We start from the raw sequence: 23,136 nt of genomic DNA, 5'->3' as shown, positions 1-23,136 counted from the left end.
AGTTCTGACAGGATTGGTTTCCTGCTCTATGGTTTTCCCACAGTTTTTCCTAATCCATTCTCCATTTTGAAATCCCCATACTTGTCTATCTGGATTGTACGAACTGGATTTGCTGTCCTTTTGTGGGGATCCTTTCCCAGTCTGGGCTCTCAACCAGGGTCCATACTAGTTTTCTAGTTGCCCTTTCCTGATGGTCACCTCTTTTTTTTTTGCATTTTTTTTCACTGTGACCAATTATTCCGTATTTGTAGCAAAAGTCAGGAACTCTTTCGTATCTAAAACTAACCCATTTTAACACTCCATTCATCTTAACTGCGGTACCTCTTAGCAGTGGTTGAGTCATATATGCATTCACTAGCAATTTAAGATGCTTTCCTTCCTTGCCCCCAGAATGGGGAATTAACACTTCCTTTACCTCCTTAAACACCTTTCCTATCTTTCTCCCAACTTTCTTGGATATCCAGTGAATAGGCAAGTTCCATACTTGTACCCAGAGTGGGGCAAAATTTGAAGGCCTCGGTGTTTTCCTCAATTCCTGCGTCCTACCTATCGAGTACTAGTATTTGACTATCTATCAGCCATGGCCCATTGCTAAGAATTCTTAATCTGCTCTCTATATCAGGTATGAAGAACTGAAACAGATTATGCCCCAACTTAGCCATAGTGAGGTCTTTGGGATATTCCCACGCTGCAGTGACAAAATTCTTAACTCCAGTAAAGTTTGCCACTTTTTCTCCTCTTATCTTCCCTATAAGGCTATTCTTACATTTAGTGATTCCTGGATCAACATCATCCATCTCTATCCACGCTTTATTCTGCTCTAGGTTAGATAGAGCAAAATTTTTCAACACTTCCTCCAGTTCATCAACCATGTAGTCTAGCAAATCTAAGTGGGATTCCTCCAGCTATATAAGTTCAAATGAAAGAACCTGATAAACCAGTGAGAAAACGAAACCAGGCTGCACTCTTTCCTAGGTAAGTACACTACCAGATAGGCAAAAGACAACCAACTCATGTAAATGCATGTGTATGTTAAGACATAGTAGAGTAGTTAATGAGCTAAGATACCTAGATTTTTAGGGCTCTTCTGTGTTAATGTTGTGTATTTATGAGTCTTTACTGCAATGTCTTCCCACCGACCAACTTTGCTAAATTTTGTGTAGTTATCTTCCACTCTGGATGTTCATAAATGAAGCCTATTAAAAGCTTGGTGGATTCCATTTGTGTCTTCCTCAGATTCCCTACTCCAGCACTCCGATGAATGTTGTTTTAGTACCAGAGTTTGGGTAATTTATTATAGATCTAAAGTGGTGTTTTGGTTTTAGCATTTGGATTCTTGAATGAAGTGTGGTTTTGAAGTTTGAGCGGGGGTTTTGAAATTTTCAATCTCCCACCCGGAGGAGAGAAAGCTCTCAGTTAGAGAGAGAAAGCTCCCACTTAGAGAGTTAACGGGACTATGTCTTATTTAGAATTCTATATTTAATATATTCTGTCAGGACCACCAGCCTTTAGATTGGTGGCTACCACCAAACCATTAAGGCTTTAGTGAGGTGGGAGGCAAGGGCCACCAATTGTCACATTATGTGATTCTTCAAAAAATTCAGACTGGTTCGATGGTAGTTCTGTCGCCATCGACTCCTCGTAAGCTAGTTGGACCTCCCTTAGTTAGATTAAGATAGAGTAAGATATAGATAAAAAATTGATGATTGACAAAAAAAAGAAGGAAAACATGTCATGTCAGACCAATATAACAATCATTCATCATCCCCATATGACATTTTCGTTCTACCTATTATGGTTGTAGAATTGTTGAAATGGCTACTTTTTTTTTCGGAGACGACAATTGTTGTATAACCTAATCTATCCTCCACTAGGAGGAGGGGGCGGACCTAAGGATGCCCAGGGGTAACCCAGAGAGGACTGAACCACCACGGACCAGACTAGTACACTATGTACCCGCCTGGATTTTTTGAAGTCAAGCCACTTTTTAAATGTGGCATTTGGTGGGAAATCTTGCCTCCCACCCCATCAAGTCTTAATGGTTGGGTGGTGGCCACCAACCCAAAGGCTGGTGGTTGTTGAAATGGCTACTGAGTGCATAAATTTAATTACTTCTTGTGGTATCATTTGAGCTGGATCTTAACAAATTCGGATAGATTGCGCTCATGTGGACTTAAGATCCACGTGATCACGTCAGAACAAAGTAAATAATTACCTAATAATGCAAATTCAGGCAAACATACTTTAACAACTTACCATCCATAAAAAGATTCATACTTTGGTAATGATCAGCATAATAAGGTTCCCTTAATGTAAGATGAAAGATTCCATACTTGTCAAAAAGACACGTGCTAATGCAAATGAATGAATGACAGAGAACGTGAATTTTTTAACTATGCATAAACTGATAAGGTAACATAGAGAAAATGCAGATAGAGGATCAAATTAACATGGAAAACGGATGTTCTCACGATGTTAACCAGAACCACAGAAAAACAACCAACTGCACCCCTTCCCCCTACCCCTAAAAACTTCCCAAAACCCAAATTAAAAAAAAAAAGGAACAAGAAAAAAACAAGCCTTCTCTGGGAAAAAAATTTCAAACACAAATTATTAACAAGTGTGAAAAAAAAGTAGCTACATGATTATGCAGAGAAAATCAACATACATTCAATCAAGATGGTAGTAAAGTTTAGAAATTCAAACTCTCAAAAGGGATAGTGGCAAAAAGATAACAACCATTCACTTTATTTTTCTTCAGAAAACTTAGTAACAGTAGCAGCTAGTTTGTGATGACCTAAAACAATTATTTTCTCACTACCCAACTATTTGCATTTCTATTTAAATTATATTTTTTTTTGTAAAATTTGCATTCATTTAGTGATTACTTGTTAAGTGATATATGAGTTTCTCTTGCTTGCTTATTTTAACTTTCGAGTGATTAATTTCTTGAAAATCATTGATTTCATGACTTATTAGTGAATTTGGCCAAAACCCTAGAAGAATATAAGTTGAGATATTAGTGAAGTTAAGAAAGATTTTGGGAGTTAAAAGAAGGTTAGAAAAGCTAAGGGTTGATAGCAAGAAACTTAAGTGGAAGACACTATTTGGACCCTATTTAAAGTTGACTTAAAAACCTTTCTTGTGGCTAGTATATTAACTCAAAAGCAACCAAAATTCTTTCATTTGCCCCCCTTGATTGTCGAACCTTAGAGAGAGAGAGAGAAACTCCAATTCTTCTTGAAATTCTTGAAGATCCAAGCTTTCCTTTCACCAATCTACTTAAACTTTTGGAAGATCTTGAGAGAAAAGGCTCCTAGGAGTGGATCTTGCCATCTTCTTGGGTTAATCTTGCTAGGGTTTGGAGTTTTGAAGAGGTAAGTGGCTAATCTACTTCATTCTTTTGCTTTTCAAGCAATTTTGGGTTAGATCTTGATAGATTTATGGAAAACCTATGGTGGATTTGAAAGTTTTATGGAAATTTGGTACTAGATGCTTTAATGATCTTGGTATGCTTAGATCTTGATATATTTGATTAGAATTTGGTGGATTTTTGTCTCTTGAGATCCTAAGGTTAATGATTGATGAAACCCTTGAGGATTTGAATGTGATTTATGATGGATTGTAGGTAAAAATTGGAGTATATATATGCAGAAATTTTGTTTAGATGGCCAATTATCATGGGCAAATTTTCATCTTTACCTTCCTTGAATTTGTGACTTGTTTGTACACTTGTGCTAGAATTTTTTTTAGGAAATTTGATGCTACTTGACTCTATGTATGTTGGTTGATGTATGTTGAAAAATTTGTAAGAAAATGAAGTGGTGATGTGGGTTATGTTGTTGGAGAAAGTAGAGTTGCAAAAGGTGGAAAATATGGCCCAAGCTGGCCAAATTTGCGAGCTAAAACTCCAGCTTTAATTTTCTATTTAAAAAACTGTTTTGGGAGGAATTTAGCTCAAAAAGTTCTATTGGACTTTGACCTTGGTATGTATAATGATTCTGGATCAAAAATTTGAAGTTAAAAAGGGGGGAAAGAAAGATTTCCTCCAAAGTTTAGTAGTTGACAACTTTATGGATTGATTTGACTTTGGATCCTTGTTTTAATGAAGTTTTGGTCAGTTTAGTTCAAGAAACCTTATTAAATTTTGATCTTTGTTTGTAAGATGACTTTGGGACAAAACCTGCGAAGTAAGTAATTGAAAAGTGGACTTTTGCTATGATTTGCTTGCTAGAAAACTTGTAGGAGTGGAAAGCCTTGTTCAAACTTTTGAAATGCTTTTGTCCTAATGAAAGTTGTATTTTTACCTAAATTGCCGATTTGAAAGCCTGAATGGGTTGAAGTGTTTAGTACACAAAAGTTGACTAATTTGAAAACAAAGTTTTCGTGCTTAAGTGAATTGGTTTGGTGAACACTAAAGGTTCACTTATATGTTGTGTTTCTCTGTCATGGTTGCAAACTGAACGTGCAGGTGATCCTTCTGTGGAAGCTTAAGTACTATTTGGTGAGTGTTCTAAATGCGTGGTAGCACAATATATATGCTTGATATGTCAATGCGTTTAAGAAAAAATGATATGACTATGAACTGCCATTTTGAACTTGCGTATGAAAGGGCGAGTGTGTACTTTATCACATTCGACCCTACTGAATTATTAGGCTATAAGTTAATGTGATATGATATTAATGATATGGGAGGGAGGGGCCAAAAACCCAATGGCCAGTTATTCGAGATTGAGTCGACAAGGGTTTGGTTGACTCGATTAGCGAATCTTGGGTAGTGTATATGTGTTGGATCCATACTGTTCTGGATATGCTCGAGTAATACCAATCACTGAAATTTTGTTGGTGTGGAGGCCCGATAGGGGTGAAAGGTGGACGGAGTGGTGTGAAGTGGCGATTCTACATGGACATGAAAGTTGACGAAGTGTCAACTACTTGAATTACTGATTGATCGAGTGTTTGCCAGTGCTCAGTATCCTTAATGATTGGCGTATCGATTTTAATGATGTGCTGATGTGATACCTCTTGTTTGTGTTTCTTGCTGACTTAAAATGTGAAATTATTTTTTTTTTAAATTGCATGTCTTTCTTAGACCTCACTAGGTGCAAGCTCATACCTTTCCTTTTGTTTTCCTTAGCAAGGTTGGTTCGTGATTCGGAAAATTAGCACTTAACTTTTGTTTTAGTTAGACTAAGTGATTAGGGTACTATATTATTTTGAACGTGAATTGTAAGCTTAAACTCTCTTTTGTATTTTAAGTTGTTTCGACCAACAACTATATGTATTAGTTATATTTAGTGTATTTTGTAGTAAGATTGGATATTGAGTTTGATTTTGTAGTTTGTTATCGAGTCCCGACGAGAGTTGGACAAGCGGCCCACTGATATCTTAAAGTACGCCCTTGGGAGAGGTGGGTCGTCACATAGTTAACATCCAAAAAAGACATCTTTGCTTGGAAAGATTGAATTTATCAGGGGATTTTTCTTCTTCTTCTTCCTTTCAAGAAGCAAAGCCTTGTGAAACAAGACCAATGTTATCCTAAAAATACAAAGAGAGAGGGAGAGGGAGGGTAACCTCTTATTGAGATGTTAGACACTGCATTGGACTACACTGCTCAACGGTGGCAGCCTAGGAGAAGGGAGAAGGAAGGGTCCACAGTCACAAATTAGGACTGAACAAGTAAATGCGAAGAGTCACTACCAAGACCTTGCAAAATAAATACTAATAATAACAATAAATAAGTATGGCAGAAACTTGTGTAGACTCAGTCTACGACCTCACTTGTAGACCGAATGATGCACAACATGTTAACATGCCACGTACTAAGTTCTTCTTGTTTGGGATAATTTCAGAAACCCCTCTTAAGGTTTTGAACAATTATACTAGCCTCCCCTAAGGTTTGTAAAATTACACTTACCTCCCTTAGTAGAATTGTGGGTCTAACTACTTATATTACATGGGGAGAAATTACTCATATACCCTAAGATATTATGTTTTATTAGCAACTAATATCCAATGATTGAATAATTAGAGAACTAACTAATTATTAATAACTAACTAATGAAAGTAATTGTTGGGATTTTTTTTAATGATGAATGGTGACTTGTAATTACAAAATAATGCCAATTGATATACCAAATGGCACTATTTGATGATTGATAGAACTTGACAATGATTAAAAATGAGTTATATGCAATGTAAGAAGAGTGGATTTGGTAGAAGGTTATTCATGAGGAAATTTTCTTTTAAACTCTTAAAGTTGTGATAGTTGTAAACCAATTTCATGGAAATAAAGGAGAAAGGAAGAAAAAGAAAGGCAAAATTCAAAATTTTTTTTGTTTAAAATCACAAAAATTATAGCAAACCTCATATTAAGAGATATGATTGGTTTGTTTTGCAAAATCTTGTGATAATTAGTATAGTTTTATTACTTATTTGTATTGTCTAATGTATTTTGAATGTGAACTTTTTGAATAGTAAAATGTGTGTGTTAATTGTTTCTATCTTTTAATTATTTTCATTCTTTTATTAATACAATTTATATACATGCATAAAGGGTATTTATGGAATAAAAGTTTCATTTCTCTTCTTAAAGTACTTTTTTAATGTTACTTTTTTATAATTTGGACTAATTTTGTTACCAAAATCTTAACTTTGGAGGAGGCTAGTGAAATAATTAGAAATCTTAGGGAAGGTTTATAAAATTATCCCTTCTTGGGCCTCTTCTTTTTCGAATACGTCCAAGTGTCAACAAAATGTTTCACAACCAGGTTTCTTCCTGCCTTCTTTATCCCAAGTCCAAAGCTCCTATCTCACCCGATAAAGATCTCCAAACCCAAAATGAACAAGCAAAAATTACTCCAATAGACATGAAATAAAATTAGGACCAGGGTGCCTATTTTAATTCCACTTGGTCTATGGCCAGGTGGTAGACTCGATCCATCCAAGAACTTACAACAAACAAAGAATAGTGTTTGAAAGAATATACTTCTTGTTGTAATACACTGTTTTTTTTGGAAAAATTTAATAAATCAAGCTAGGGAATTAGTTGATGATAATTATGATAAAATGAATTTTACAACAAGATTTTTTAGAATATGTGATTCCAAAGAATGCTTTTGTTTCATTGATGTATGCTTTAGGGGTATAAAATTTGACCAACTTCGAAATTAGAGAAATAGAGTAGTTCTTTTAAAGTTTGATTAATATACATATAAGCACATATGAAGTGGAAATACTCTTCTTTTGAAGTTCAACTGATATTTATGTACACACATATGCACGAATTCTATTTTGTTGTGTAATCTGATTATATTTGTAGCTTAGAACTTGAACCAAATTATCAGTTTAAAAGTGAACCATCGTGACAAACAATCATATTTGCAAAAAAAAAGGCAACAGTCACAATCTTCATATTTTGTGTTAACAATTTACAAGTCAGCCTATACCATAAGGACATGCACAATTTCCTATTGAATTTTGATGAAGCTATGAGCTTTTCAATTATTAGCATACGGAGGAGTACACAATTAGCTTTCGTAATGGCTTGATGAGTTTGAAAATTTTGAGTCAATTGTTTCTGTTATTGGGCAATCATAATATACAGTACTCTGGCAAACAAAACAAGGGCAATGAACATGCATTTTATGATAAAAATTAAGCTCAAAAACAATTGTGGCATATGTATAGATGTGCCTTTGCCGATTGAAATGTATGTATTTGCAGGAATAGCAATGGAGCATCCTCCACTTTTTGCATCACTGACTCACCCCCCGGCCATCAACTCCCTTAATCTTTTTCTAAGCTTTCTAAGATTCATGCATACTACGACCCCCATTTTCTCCCTTATACCTAACACATTTTTCAGTTTTTTCTTAAATTAAGGCCTAGTACAAAAATTTCTTTCTCAAGATTAACAATTGCTAAAGCTAAATTTGTATAAGTAATTCAAGGAAATATTAAGCTAAAATATTTTATGTTAATATAAATATTAAAGTCAAATATATTAAATTATTACCATAATACTGTAATATAGAACTTGAAATAATAGATATTAAATATCGCTACAAATTTAAACTTAAAAACAATTTTTTAGAAAATAAACCACTTAATTAATATAGTAATTCATCCTCAAGTTTAGGGTGGCAACTGGCAAGGACCTAATATCAAGGTTTTCATGGGGGATTTTTTTGTTGGGGGGGGGGGGGAGGGGTTGAGGGTGGGGAACTTAATATTTATACAACTTATCAAAAAAAATAGCAGTCCAAATTAAATTCTTCAAACTTTGGGGGGCCGGGGGGGGGGGAATTTCCCCTTCTCACAGTCCACCCCTACCCTTGCTTTTGTCGGGTCGATCCAATATTTTGCGATACTTAAATTTCTAGAACGATAAACTTTCACATTTGTAAATTAGTGTGCTTTAGTTAACATTCTTGTAAATTAGTGTGTTTTAGTTAACATTCTAGAGTTAGTACATTAGTCGATACTCTAGAGTTGTTACTCAAAAAAAAGTAAATTACAAACGAAAGAAACTTTTATATAGCTGTAAAACAAACATAATATCCGTATATTTCTTTTCTTTTGATCAAGGAAAAGATAAGAGCTGACTAAAGGAGACCGTTCTTTTGACAAAAAGTTTACACCAACTTTTACCAGTGCATTATCCTTCGTTTGCTTGGCGGGTTTCGGTTGGGGGTAGGGGGAGGGGGGAAGAAAATGCAAATGCTTCCTTGCAAGATGTAAATAGAAAACACACACGTGCGCGCGTGCACAGACACATATATATGTATCTATGCATGTACACAAGTACGTGGACAACTAAATAATTTTGTTTGAAAAACCATGCACGATGTCTTGTGAAGTTTTACCTCATTCAACAGGTATAACCCTTATGCTTTTTGGACAATATCAAAAAGTTGTTACTATGCTGTAAGAATAAAAGAAAGCTGCAGTTTTCTCGAATGCTAAATGTGGTTCAGTGGTTAAAAAAAAACTGATATCATGTTCAACGACTTTTTTAAAATATCGTGTTCATTGGCTTAAAGGACAAATAAAAAAAAAACTTTACTATGGAGTCAATGGCAGGAAAAGCTCACGGGGCATTCTTGAACAAAACTAAGGGGAAGAAAAAGTAGACACTATTAGATTTCTATACTTTATTTTATTACTAAGACTTGTGTGCCCTGCCCATTGAAAAAGGTAACCCAAAAAGTAAAAAAAAAAAAAAAACACTTTGTAGCTTGGAATTCATCATCATCATCATCGTTATTATTATACATATAAAATATATAGCTATTCCAAATTTACACTAGCAGTCATATGGATGTTAACGGGTAGTTAATGGACAGTGAAGTTAGAAAAGAGAGACTGCTAGAGGCTTCTCTCCAATAACCAATAGTAGCATAACGTGGATGACAGAGGTTACTCTGCCTGAGGAAGTCAAATTAAAAACAAGTTTCAAACTACAGAGTTTGACGATCTGGGAATTAAAATCGAAAGGAGAAAAAAGGGGAAAAAAAGAGAAAAAAAAAAAAAAAAAAAACAGGTAGCCTGTGGTTGGTTTCCTGAACAGAAAGATCCTATTACAATGCGGTTCAACTTGGCACAAGGGAAAGGAAGGTTCACTTTGTACAGGATCCAGACCATAACTAGCACCCTTAGAAGTCAATGGTGCCATAATGCAAAATACGATTTTTTTTTTTTTGGTCAGGGTAAATCCAATGCAAATAACATCAGATGCTTTGTGTCTGTCAAGAGAATATAAGTATTCTTGTAGATAATAAATTAGTAAGGGTATTCTTGTAAATAGTTTGTTAGGTTTGTACTCCTATAAATACTAGTTGGTCACTCATAATACTGTGACTAGATGTTTTCCTTCCAAAATACCAGTTGACATGGTATCAGAGCAAAAGTCCTAGGGTTAGGGTTAAACATCTAGCAAAAGTCTTGACGCGATACTGTTCATCGCGCACTGTTCACGCGGTACTGTTCACGCGATACTGTTCACCCCGGTACTATTCACGCGCACTGTTCACGGCGCACTGTTTATAGCGAATTTTGATTGCTGTTTTGTTTGAAGTGCTATTCGCTATGGTTGAAAGTTTTGCTAATGGGGTTACCACTGATCAAGTTAAATCAAGTTCTTCAGCACATAGGTCCCAGAAAACTATTATTATATCCGAGGAAGATTATGTTAAATTCTTACAGTACCAAACTACAAGTCACGCATCTCTTCCCTCTGCTTCTTTAGCACAAAAAGGTAATGACTCATGGATTATTGACTCCGGGGCTACTGATCATATGTCAGGTACCTCTAAAATTTTTTCTAATTTTCAAGAGTCTACTCCCTTTCCTCATGTTACTTTAGCTGATGGATCTACCACTAAAGTTAAAGGACTAGGCACTGTAGAAATTAATCCATCACTTCCGCTGTCTTCTGTTCTTTACGTACCCAATTTACCATTTAATCTAATGTCTGTTAGTAAGCTCACTAAATTTCTACAGTGTACAGTTACTTTTTCTCCTGATTCCGTTGTCATTCAGGATTTGAAGACAAAGAGGACGATTGGTGGAGGGCATGAGCATAATGGTCTTTACTTTCTCAACTTTAATGGTCCGATAGCATGTCCTGCTACTGTTTCTCCTCTTGAAATTCACTGTCGTTTAGGTCATCCGTCTTTACAAAATTTGAAAAAGTTGGTTCCTACTTTGAATCAATTATCTTCGTTAGAATGTGAGTCTTGTCAGTTAGGAAAGCATCATCGTGTTTCTTTTGCTCCTAAAGTCAATAAACGGGTTTCTGAACCCTTTTTGTTAGTTCATTCTGATGTTTGGGGTCCTAGTCGAGTCACTTCAAAGTTAGGTTTTAAATATTTTGTAGTCTTTGTTGATGATTTTTCCAGAGTTACATGGCTTTATTTAATGAAAGATCGTTCAGAATTATATTCCATTTTTTGTGCATTTGTTACAGAAATAAAGAATCAATTTGGTGTGCCTGTGCGTATACTTCGCAGTGATAATGCGAAAGAATATTTTTCCACTCCTTTTAATACCTTTATGACTAAGTCTGGTATTATTCATCAGTCCTCTTGTCCTCACACTCCACAACAGAATGGAGTTGCTGAAAGGAAAATTGGACATTTAATCGAAATTGCTCGAACACTGTTGTTGCACATGAATGTGCCCAAACAATTTTGGAGTGATGCAGTTCTAACTGCATGTTATTTAATTAATCGCATGCCATCTAATATTCTTGAAGGTCAATTACCTCACTCCATTCTTTTTCCTCATGAACCTGTGTTTAAATTGCCTCCTCGTATTTTTGGATGTGTCTGCTTTGTTCATCAGCTTGCTCCCGGGGTGGATAAATTAGATTCTCGTGCTATTAAGTGTATTTTCTTAGGATATGCACGAGCGCAAAAAGGGTATAGATGTTACAGTCCAGTTTTAAATCGATTTTTTACTTGTGCTGATGTTACTTTCTTTGAATCCACTCCGTATTTTATCAAACAAAGTATGTCTTGTGAGTTAGACCAGTGTCCCTCTTTTTCCTCTCCTGTTTTACCAGTCCCTTCCCCTTTATTACCTGAGTTATCTAGTCCACCAGATTCCATAGCTCGATTATCTCGTCCTCATCTTCAAGTTTACTCTCGTCGTTCCATGGTTGAAAAAGTTCCTGATATGCCACGCACTTCACCAATTAATTCTCAATCTTCCAATCCAGGTATGACGCCCTCCTCTGAGTTAGATCTTCCCATTGCTTTACGCAAAGGTAAGAGACATTGTACTTCCCATCCTATTTCTAATTTTGTTTCTTATTCTCGTCTCTCTATGTCATATTCTTCTTTTGTTGCTTCCCTTGATTCTATCTCCATTCCTAAGTCTATTACCTATGCTCTTAATCATCCTGGTTGGAGATTAGCTATGCAAGAAGAGATGTCTGCTTTGGAACAAAATGGTACTTGGGATCTTGTCCCTCGTCCTTCAGGTAAGCCTGTTGTTGGTTGTAAATGGGTGTACACTATAAAAGTGCAGCCTAATGGTTCTATTGATAGATTGAAGGCTCGGCTGGTAGCTAGAGGATTTACTCAGGTGTATGGAGTAGATTACTTAGAAACTTTTTCTCCTGTTGCAAAGATTACCTCTGTTCGTCTTCTTATCTCTTTGGCAGCCACTTATAATTGGCCATTGCATCAGTTGGATGTGAAAAATGCATTTCTGCATGGAGATTTGAAAGAAGAGGTATATATGGAACAACCTCCTGGATTTGTTGTTCAGGGGGAGAATCCGCGGTTGGTTTGTCGTTTGAAAAAATCCTTATATGGATTGAAACAGTCTCCGAGGGCTTGGTTTGGCCGGTTTAGTAGTGTTGTCATGGAGTTCGGTCTGACAAGATGTGGAGTAGATCACTCTGTATTTTATCGGCATTCTAATGCTGGTAAAATTTTATTAGTTGTTTATGTGGATGACATTGTGATTACAGGTGATGATGTTGTGGGGATTCAGAAACTTAAATCCAATCTGCAGGCAAACTTTCAGACAAAGGATTTAGGTCATCTACAGTATTTTCTGGGTATTGAGGTAGCTCGGTCTAAATATGGGATTTATTTATGTCAAAGAAAATATGTACTCGATATGTTGAGTGAAGTTGGGATGTTAGGTTGCCGACCTGTGGATACTCCTATGGATCCAAATGTGAAATTAGCAGGAGATCAAGGTGCATTACTTGATGATCCTAAGCAATATCGAAGACTTGTGGGTAAATTAAATTATCTCACTGTAACGAGACCTGACATTTCGTTTGCAGTGAGTGTTGTGAGTCAATTTCTTGATACCCCTCGTACTAGTCATTGGGATGCTGTTATACGGATTCTCAGATATCTTAAGAGTGCTCCTGGAAAAGGGTTGCTGTATCAAAATCATGGACACACTGATATTGAAGGATATAGTGATGCAGATTGGGCTGGTTCTGCCTCAGATCGAAGATCGACTACAGGATATTGTGTGTTTGTTGGTGGTAATTTAGTGTCGTGGAAGAGTAAGAAGCAAACAGTTGTATCCAGATCAAGTGCAGAATCTGAATACCGCGCTATGGCTCACACTGTGTGTGAGTTGGTTTGGTTGAAGAGCATATTACTGGAACTTGGGTTTGAGCATAAACAGCCTATGAATTTAGTGTGTGATAATCAGGCGGCTGTTCATATTGCGTCTAATCCAGTGTTTCATGAAAGGACAAAACATATTGAAGTTGATTGTCATTTCATTCGAGAGAAATTGCTTGACGGGGTCATCAAGACATCTCATGTACCGTCTGTAGATCAATTGGCTGATGTGTTTACCAAGAGTTTAGGGGGTTCTAGGGTGAAATACATTTGTAACAAGTTGGGTGCTTATGATATATATGCTCCAACTTGAGGGGGAGTGTCAAGAGAATATAAGTATTCTTGTAGATAATAAATTAGTAAGGGTATTCTTGTAAATAGTTTGTTAGGTTTGTACTCCTATAAATACTAGTTGGTCACTCATAATACTGTGACTAGATGTTTTCCTTCCAAAATACCAGTTGACAGTGTCCATCTATCATATTGGGCATTTCTATTGAATGCACTACAGGGAAAAACTTAACATAATGCCAAATTTCTTCATGTGTTTTGTGCGAAAAAAAGGAAAAGACAAACGTTCAGATTTACCATCACCGATTGCCAAATTACGTGAATGTGTGTTATCTAAATAGCAGTAAACCTGACATGAAGATGGAACAAAATTAGAAAAGGGACAAGAAAAGTTTCAGTCAGAATGACCCTTTACAAGCTCACCATGAAATTACTATTTGTCTAATTCCTCTCCAACTATAATCCCTGCAAAATGATTGGCTAAAACACGTTCCTCTGTGATATTTTACTATTCATTTCATTATCAACCGAGGAAACTAAAGGGTATGAAGAAACAAATACCATTAAAACCTAGATACTGACGGATTCAGAGATTAGTCCTGCTTTTAGTCCACCTCCATATCAGAAATTGCTTCATTTAAGATCTTTTGAAGTTCTTTCAGTCTCTGTCTTGTTAATGCAACGCAATCCTGCAGTTGTGAACTTCGTCAGCAGTTTCTCATGGTGTAAGGAAAGAGGATGAATATGCAGGTGGGAGGGATAGCCATAATAAATGAGTAGAAAGCTAAACATTTTTCCATGCTACAGAAACATTATGGAATCTTATCGCCCATCTCAAGGTGACAAGGTGATGTAGCCTAACCTGAATAGCTGACGTGTGGGCAAGAACTGGGCCACCTGGTTTGTAAAGAGAAACCAATTGACTGGAGGAATCCAACACCACAGTCACAAGTGTCTCCATTATGGACTCTTCCTCTGCTGTAGGATCTGCCAGGATGTAATTCTTGTGAAGTACGCAAGTTAAGGAAAATGGTATTGTAGCCAACTTGAGCTTCCTTTTTTCTTTATTGACTGGCTCCTTCTCCAACTTCCCTCCCCCATTATCCTCAGAAATAAGCACAATTCTTCCCTCGTCATTCAGAGAAACTACAGGAATTTGCACTGCAAGCAATGGAATTCATGTAAGCAAGCAGGTAGTATGTGAACCTCAAGAATTACATAGCACAATCTTCTACTATTATGATGGAATACCAGGAGCCTCAGTTTTGCCATCCAATCTAATTACAGAGATGAATAATCTCGTCTTTTAGTGAACACCAGCTCTATAAAAACCGACTTTTGTGCATATCAGAAGGTGTGAAGATGAAGAGTAGGTAAGAACAAAACAATTGCAGGAGACGGTGAAAACCTTCATCCCAAGGCTGCTATATTTAAGGACCCTATTCTAGGTGAGCAAACAAAAAATATCAAGGAGAACCAGGACTTGGCAATAAAATGTATAAAATCTGACCAACACTGAGTGCGGGCAAGCTGGCTATATTTCAAGGAACAAAAGAATTAGGAGGATTAAAACATACACATATGGCAGTGCCTATCATGATTAAACTAAATTCCTCACACAACCAAACCACTAATTGAAGTTGACAAACATGAAAGACAAAAAAAAAAAAAAAAATGTTGAGTGAACACATCAAGCAAGAGTAGTTTCCCATTATTACTCATTCAGATATTCTCTTGCGTCATTAATCTACTGGGAGAAAATTGGGAAGAACTGAAAAATTTTGATAAGTAATCAGGATAGGAAATCAAGAGATAAACTTACAATGTGAAAAGGCAGCAACTGCTGAAAGCAATGCAGCATCAAAAAGGGAACCTTCAGCATCCAAACAATATATGTCCTGTGCCACCATAGGTCGGTAAAATAAGTAAGCGGTTATATTCACTTAAACCACCAGTCTGAGAAAACACTTCTTCGTCAAGGAAATCACAACAAAGTTCAGTTCAACACAAAAGTAATTAAAGGGACTAAAAACAAAGGTTATGTAACAGTTGCAGCTCAAAATTCATTACCAGGTAAGCCATCCAAGCAGCTTTCCCACTGACCAAAGACAATTCTTTCAAATCAATCATGCCAGAACTATAAAATATTCAACCAAACAATCAGCAAAGACAAGAAAATAGATATCCAGAAACAGAATGCAATCAATCATGCCAGAACTATAAAATATTCAACCAAACAATCAGCAAAGACAAGAAAATAGATATCCGGAAACAGAATGCATGAAGATGCAAGAGGTATGGCACTCAAAGGTAGAAAATGCAAAAGATTCTAATGTTAACAAAAGAAATGTTCAACAATGCACTGAAATACTAATCACCAAGTTTAATTGCTTGACTTTTTCCACAATACCTCATCTTGCAATTTACAGTGTATAAGACCTCTTGCAATCTCTAATGGATTACAAGAGAAAATGCATTTTTACACGTGCAATTCAAAATCAATTATCCAATACTATGTATAAACTAGGTTAAAATAGGAAGTAGTTCATCAATTAGAAAAGAAGTTGATTGCAGGTATGAAGGTGTTGCCATGACTTGCCTCAAAATAGTGTCAGATAACTGCTTTGCCACAACTGGAGCGGCGTCTGCGGGCCTCCCAGGCCGAACAATAGGAGAACATATTGGGGGCATATGAAAATCTATGGCTGTATAAAATTACATGTTTAAGTATTCAATTAACCATAAAAAATTAAGGATGATAAGAGGCTACAAGGAGAACCTATGCATCCCTCATCTGGTGACTCCACTGTAGGTGTAATAACCTCCAATTTAATGGCCGCCAACATGGTCTAAGCATCAAACAAGTGATATGTGTTAGATTCTACGTCAAAAACCTAAACTGCAAGAAAATAAAATGACATGATAGCACTGTGGCATAAGAACTTACCGTACAGCCTATCTTTGTTAGTGCAGATCCATTTGCCGATGTAACAGCTCCTACAAGAAAACCAATTGCAATTAGGTGAAAATAGTAATATCTGCAAATCTTAAAAAGCTTTACGCAAATAAAACCTGGACTAACCGAGGGATATGATTGTATCTCTAGCTTTTCCAAGGGTCCTGCCATCAGGTCTAATAGATTTAAGCAGATGGCGCTCATGAAAACGCAGAGGGAAAAGATGTCTAAAAGCATCCACCTCCATTTCTGAAGATAAATCAGAGCCACCGGCAGCAGCCATGCTGTTTCTAACCTGGCTGGTTGCCTGCAGAGAGCCTCAGCCCTTAGGAAGCTGTTTACTTATATGAAAAGAGCCTACCTTTTCCATCTATCTGTAAGTAAAAAATGCACTAACAACAACATTCTCCGAATAGGAAATAGAAAACCTAAAAGATTTCAAAGGTGACAAATTATCAGCAGTTGAGTGCCGGAAATAGAATCATAATCCGTTATGAAACTTACTAGATTTATCTGGTTCTAAGGCAAAGATGAATAAAACAACAGACCATTGAACAATCTTATAGAATCTTGATCAATAAGAACCAATCTTCTCATGTCAAAAGCGATAAAATTTTCTAAACTAGCAAAAGATCACGCATTTGGACAGATCTTAAGAAAGAAAATAATAGTGAAAAACACATGTTCAAATATTATTGCACTCATACCACTGCCTTCCATGTGTCTAGCACTATTCTAATGATGTGACTAGCTAGCATGCAAAAATTTCTTAAATCTCCAGCCTTGTGTATGATAATGGATAATATTTGTCAATACCAAAGCCTAAAGTTTTAGCTTGGTTTTCAAACAAGATGGCCAGTGCAGGGGAAAAAAGAAAGTTAACCAAATTAGGACAGGTGATTATTGGAAAACAATGCCTTCAATGTCTAAGGAAACAAACACATCAAGTAGAAAATGAAGCCCAGCAAAGAGTTCCAATGTATTTTTGACAAATAAAATAGAAAAATACATAGATATCAATAGCTGACAACTCTCTCCATCTCAATAGTGTATGATCTAGCCTATGGCTTTAACAAAGCATGTATTGTTATGAACACTTTTTTACGTTAACAGAAATCATCCTTATCCACTAAACTTTGAATATAAGCCTATATGTAAACTCATTTATAATTTTGTCATATTGAATTAAATCTTTTGTTTATCTTGGTTGCAGCAATTTTAAAAACCATATCTTCATATACAATCATTGTTAAATTCTAAGACAAAATGCCTTATGATGTAACAGTTCCTATGTTTCCAACTTTTCTAATGCTTATTACACCCCATTTCTAATGCTTATCTCTTCAGGAATAGACAAAAATTTAGACCATAATTAATCACCCCATTTCCTTCATGATGTCTGTACTTCCTTTTCTGTTTATTTGTTTCTAGATGTCGAATTCCTAATAGTTTTGGCTTTGGGATCTTGAATGTAATAGTGAAATTTTCACCAAAATATCTGTATCAGTCAAGCTTTTGGATTATTAATCTCAGCAGAAATCAGGTTATGGTATTTTAAAGTCAAAAACAAATATCTCTGTCTGTATAAAATCTTTAAACAGCTTTGCTGCAGCATTTCAGTTTTTCACACTTGCATTGCCAAGCAGTGCACAATTTCATGGGAACACACTTACACAGGGAAACCCTGTTTTAGACTCTAATATATTTGGCTTCCTAGATGTGCTTAATCTAGTGTGAGATTTCTTAGCTCTGTTCTGATATTGCAGAAATTGCAGTTGTAGGGGAAAAACCTAAAAAGGGAGAAAAAGAGAAAGATAAAAGGTATAATTCAAAGTACAATCAACCGCACACTTTGGATAGCACTGGTGCTGAGAAAACTTTTGTGCAACTTCAAAGGCCAAATTGCTGCAGGACAAAATATTGTGAGAAAGAGGCTCTCTCTAATTTCCAGGCAAGACCTAACTGAGTTAAAAAATGAACTTATTTTTATTTACAAATTCCAACTTACAACTATAGGGAAAAAAATCACCATCAAAATCTAAAGACAGTAACTTGATTGGGATGATGGAGACAATCTATATATATATAGATAGAAAGATTCCATTATGAAACTGTTGGATTTACCAACTTTTGTCATACATACAGAGAGAGAGAGAGAGAGATTAGAGGTGTAATTCAATGTGCAATCAACTACACACTTTGAACAACATTGGTGGTTAAAAAACCTTTCTGTAACTTCCAAGGCCAAATTCCTGCAGGAAAAAATATTGTGATAAAGAGACTCTCCCAAGTTTCTAGGCAAGGCCTAACTGAGTTGAAAAATGAAGTTATTTTGATTTACAAATTCCAACATCCAAGATCCTTTATTTCCTAGTTCAATTCTAATGTTGCACAACTTGCAAGTGCAGGGAAAAGGTCTCTGTCCAAATCTAAAGCCAGTAACTTGATTGAGATCATGGACACAACAATCTATATATGTAGATAGAGATTATTTGCAATCAATTCAGGACTTGCCTTTATAAACAGATGCAAAAAATATTTTGTTCTTCTTGCAGCCAGCATACAGTGTCCAGAAAGAGAGAGACAGATTAGAGATGTAATTCAAAGGGCAATCAACTACACTTTGAACAGGAATGCTACTTGAAATCTTTTCTGCAACTTAGACGGCCAAATTCACTAACTACACATAAATTCCATCACTCCTCCAGGGGAGCAAAACACTACTGAATTTCTGATGCAATGCAATCACCAAATAGAAAGACATCAATCATATTAAAACAGATTTGCCTGCCAAGAGTCAAAGGGCAATCGACTACACACTTTAAACAGGAACCATACTTAGAAAGACAGATAAGAGATGTAATTCAAAGGGCAATCAAGTACACGTTTTGGACAGGAATGCCACTTAGATAACTTTTCAACAATTTAGAAGGCCAAATTCACTAACTACACATAACTTCCATCACTCCTCTAGTGGAGCAATGGTTCACGCCTTTGTTTTCCAGCCTTATGGATTTCCATAAATTGGTTGGCAAGTGGTGGAATTTGTCTAGTGCTCAATTAAATCATTTGCTGAACTTGTGGCTAAAAGCAAGTGGTTTAGGTGTCTGTTCTTACTTATTGTGTCTGTCCTATGAGAATGGAGAAATGAGGAAGCAGCTGGAATTTGAATGGCAATGAATATCCACCAACAAGATTTGGCAGCATACGACACATCCAAAAAAAAAAGAGAGAAAGATACAGTCATCATGCTGATGACTCTGTAACAATGAAAAGAAAATGGACAATCACTTAGTACTATAAGGCACAGAACTAAAAGGTGTTGAGGTGAGTCCCTCAACTTTGCCAAACCTTTCAAGTCTGAAGATTACACAAACCAAAACAGCTATGCATATTACAATGAACCCTCTTCTGATGTATTTGTTTCACTTCAATTCAATCATTGTCTACTCCATACCTTGTACGCTTAAAAATAAATAGAATATGAATAGCACATGAACTAGAAAAACTCTGCATATTAGTAACACACAAGGCTGCTTTATTAATCATATCACCAAATCAAAGACTTAAAAAAATCAGAACAAAGTATAGATAAATTCTGAGCTGCTTGAAATACCAACAAATAAAAGCCAAAAACAATAAAAAAACACAACCCAATTAACAGTCAAATACTGACCTCCAAAAAACCACCACCAAGAAAAGAAAAAACTTGGGTCCAGAGGCACAAATAATACAACTTTAGAGAACAATTTACAGCCTTGAAAAGCCAATCAAAAGTCAGTTGCATGTTTACACCAAAATTTGTTAGTTGCAGGGTCATAAAAGCTTACAAAGGGGAAGCATTTGATACATGTGACAAATACTTATAAGCCACAAAATGAAGATACTTGGATTGAGATTATGTTGACAAAGAATAATATAAAAGACCCAGATTTTTCCTTTTCCGATGCCATTCATAAGCATAACTTGCTTATTAACCACCAATCAAATTTGCTATTACCAAAAATCAAAATGTGATAAGAAACAAAATCAAGAAAGACGTTACTGGAATTTTCTATACAATCACAGATATTTTAGGAAAATACAATAAAGAGGGAGAGAGCAGAAACCTGAAGAAATTATAAACCTCAGCTTGTGGATAACTCTGATGAACACCCTCAGTTGACTGAATTAGGAAAACAGGAACAAATTGAACTCCTACAAAACCATACAAACTAAACAACCAGAAACAAAATCAAGAAAGACCTTACTGGAATTTTCTAAACCAAAGAATTGCAGAAATTTTAGGAAAATATAATAAAGAGGGAGGGAACAGAAACCTGAAGAGATTATAAATCTCATCTCATGGATAACTCTGATGAACACCCTCACTTGACTGAATTAGGAAAACAGGGACAAATTAACTCCTAGAAAACCAGAAGAGGAAAAAGCATGACTGACAAGTTACAAACTAAACAACCAGAGGAGAATCAAATACACAGAATTTAATAATTGCACACAAATATATTACTGTGGGGTTTACCAGACCTGTATTCAATTGTGTAAATGAGATGAGGGGAAGGAAGGAAAAGCTGAAGTCTGCTACTAAGTGAAATCAACGGCAAACAAAAGAAAAAGAATAGAAGACTTCACCGTTTACCACCCACTACCACTTCAACTCATTAAAAAACAATTAAAAACTGACACATGCCCACAAGAAGATATTGTGTGTACCGTGTTAGGTGACTGAGTGACCAATAAAATGCCAGAAAATAAGCACTTCAAGGACCAAAAAGGGCCAGAAATCATCCCTACAAGGAGACAATTAGGACGGTGGTATTTCATTTTTTTTTTTTGGTCAAATTTAAAATGGTGGTTAAGGTGAGGAATCTATGTTCGAGAACTTGAGAATGCAAGGGAAGCAGTGTGGTGATGAAACCGTCTAGGAGTTTTAGAGTTTTAGAAAGTCTGGTGGAGAAAACAATAATACAGAAGATGCAGAAACCACGAATCATTTTGCCACGCCTCTTTCAAATGGCATTTGTTGGCAAGATGAAAGAAGCTTAAACGACCAAAAAACCAGTTAAATCCATCCAAAATACAAAATAACCGGATGAATGGCATTAATCAATCACAAGACAACAAGGGAACAATCAATTGAATTCAATTCCAATCTCAATTGCAACCTTCCATCTTTAGTATGGTAAGATATGACATTGTTTCATACTTTGGATTCATATATGCATCTAAATAGCATGCCAACTCGAGAGTACATGAAAAAGAAGTTAGAGGACAGTTCAAAGTAGCAAGTAACCAATTTAATTTCATTCCATAATCACAACTTAGAAAGATGCTTTCTTATGAATAATAGAGTAAATGTTACAAAGTATGATTAGCTAATAGTTGGATAAACTAGAAGTCAAATCAAGAAAATGCTAATTAAGAGTTTAAGGGGGAAAAAAAGAAGTCCTCCTCTATCATGGCTACCCTTCTGATCATAGTTCTCAAGGCACAAGTCCAGCAAAATCCTTACACATTCATGGTATACACTAACTTATCGGCATGCTTCACCTACGGTAGTAGCACTGTTAAACGATACTAAAACATATCCTACAAAACTGTAGTTGGGGTCACAAGAAAGGTAAAGTGGAAGAACAGCGATTTTACACGGATACTACAATCAAAATCACAGTCAGACTAATATAAAAAGAATTTTCTCAAGTAACATCCTTTACATTAGGATATGCTATAACTGCAAATGAGCATAGCTAGTATTATTTTGCACTCAGAAATAATATTTTGGGAACCGCATACAAAACAGTTGGGTCACTCTATCCGTCTAAATAAAATTGACTAGATAACGCATCATTCTTGTTTAACCATCTTTCTTTTTCCCAGTTCAGCTCTTGCTCAGCCATTAATCTCCCAAAAAGTGGAAGCAAGAGTATAGTAAACATTAAACCCCTGAATGACAATGAACAGAATATGCATGTGCACGAACAAAATGATAAATAATTTCACATAATTACAGCAGTAAATGGATAAACAACTTTCCTCATGAAATTTCCATGACAATTTATCAAATTTCAGTCCAAAAAAAAGAAAGAAATCCATTTTTTACACAAGAAAAAATTTCACTAAACCTTGCAACTACATGTCCGCTAGTCATCTACATTCTTAATCAAATCCCAATCACCATTTGCCAATTCCCTCTCCACGCAGCACCACTTACTTAACCCGCTATTTTCCTCACCTGCAACCACTCACCACTATACTTGCACCATAATCACCTCCTACCTGTCTTCCACTCCACACTCGAACCCACTGGAACTCTTTCTCTTGTACAAGACAATGTCAGGTTGAAGGAGAAGATGATTAAGGCCATAACTAAATAATACCCAAAAAAATTGGGCAGAAATTTTAGACAAAAATAAAATAAGGAGAAAAAGAAGAGACATGGAAAAAGCACCTCCTGTAGAGACTCGCTGGACAACTTCGGTTCAGCATCGGACAGACGTGAATCGATCGACAGAGAGAAGCGGAAATGTACTTTTGGTGTCTATATTTATAACAAAGGGTTTTTCAAATTTGACCCTCGCCATATTTTTTGTTTACTAATTCCCCCCTTTACTTATCTTGTACTTAAAATTTCAATCAAAATTTTTAGGGAAAATTGCCAATTTAATCCCTAAACTTTTTCACTTAAATCAATTTCGTCCTTTACGGTTTTTTTTCACCAATTTAGCCTTCTAACAATTTTATCAGGTTCAATGTAGGATTTATTGGGCAGCGCCACCACATTTTATGTAT

At 35.9% G+C, this 23,136-nt stretch overlaps 1 protein-coding gene across 2 annotated transcripts; it reads right to left on the bottom strand.

Annotated features, from left to right (window-relative positions):
- Nucleotides 1-13,746: 13,746 nt before the first annotated feature.
- Nucleotides 13,747-22,862, bottom strand: LOC113700459 (uncharacterized). Of its 2 annotated transcripts, none has more exons than XM_027220923.2 (11): nucleotides 22,796-22,862; nucleotides 20,667-20,753; nucleotides 20,457-20,561; nucleotides 16,474-16,654; nucleotides 16,339-16,388; nucleotides 16,171-16,240; nucleotides 15,991-16,096; nucleotides 15,462-15,528; nucleotides 15,214-15,289; nucleotides 14,254-14,552; nucleotides 13,747-14,080 (listed from the first exon to the last, which is right to left on the bottom strand). In XM_027220923.2, exons 4-11 carry the CDS (start codon nucleotides 16,628-16,630, stop codon nucleotides 13,997-13,999), a joined length of 909 nt encoding a protein of 302 aa, XP_027076724.1. In that variant the 5' UTR covers nucleotides 16,631-16,654; nucleotides 20,457-20,561; nucleotides 20,667-20,753; nucleotides 22,796-22,862; the 3' UTR covers nucleotides 13,747-13,996. The 2 variants fall into 2 exon arrangements, with proteins under 2 accessions (XP_027076724.1, XP_027076726.1); XM_027220925.2 differs by having other exon boundaries at nucleotides 20,667-20,722; nucleotides 22,796-22,855.
- Between the last annotated feature and the right edge of the window lie 274 nt (nucleotides 22,863-23,136).

The sequence above is a fragment of the Coffea arabica genome, chromosome 7e (genome assembly GCF_036785885.1).
Source record: "Coffea arabica cultivar ET-39 chromosome 7e, Coffea Arabica ET-39 HiFi, whole genome shotgun sequence".
Classification (NCBI taxonomy): domain Eukaryota; kingdom Viridiplantae; phylum Streptophyta; class Magnoliopsida; order Gentianales; family Rubiaceae; genus Coffea; species Coffea arabica.
The sequence above is the reverse complement of the archived record's forward strand: the minus strand, read 5'-3'. Positions and strand labels throughout refer to the sequence as shown.

What these genes read in the sequence shown, in the direction of transcription:
- LOC113700459 (XM_027220923.2), bottom strand. Translation starts at nt 16,630, where the DNA reads ATGGCTGCTGCCGGTGGCTCTGATTTATCTTCAGAAATGGAGGTGGAT. An exon ending in ACCAGATGAGGGATGCATAG is followed by an intron (nt 16,097 to 16,170) that starts GTTCTCCTTGTA and finishes AATTTTATACAG; the next exon opens with CCATAGATTTTCATATGCCC. An exon ending in CCCACACGTCAGCTATTCAG is followed by an intron (nt 14,081 to 14,253) that starts GTTAGGCTACAT and finishes TCACAACTGCAG; the next exon opens with GATTGCGTTGCATTAACAAG.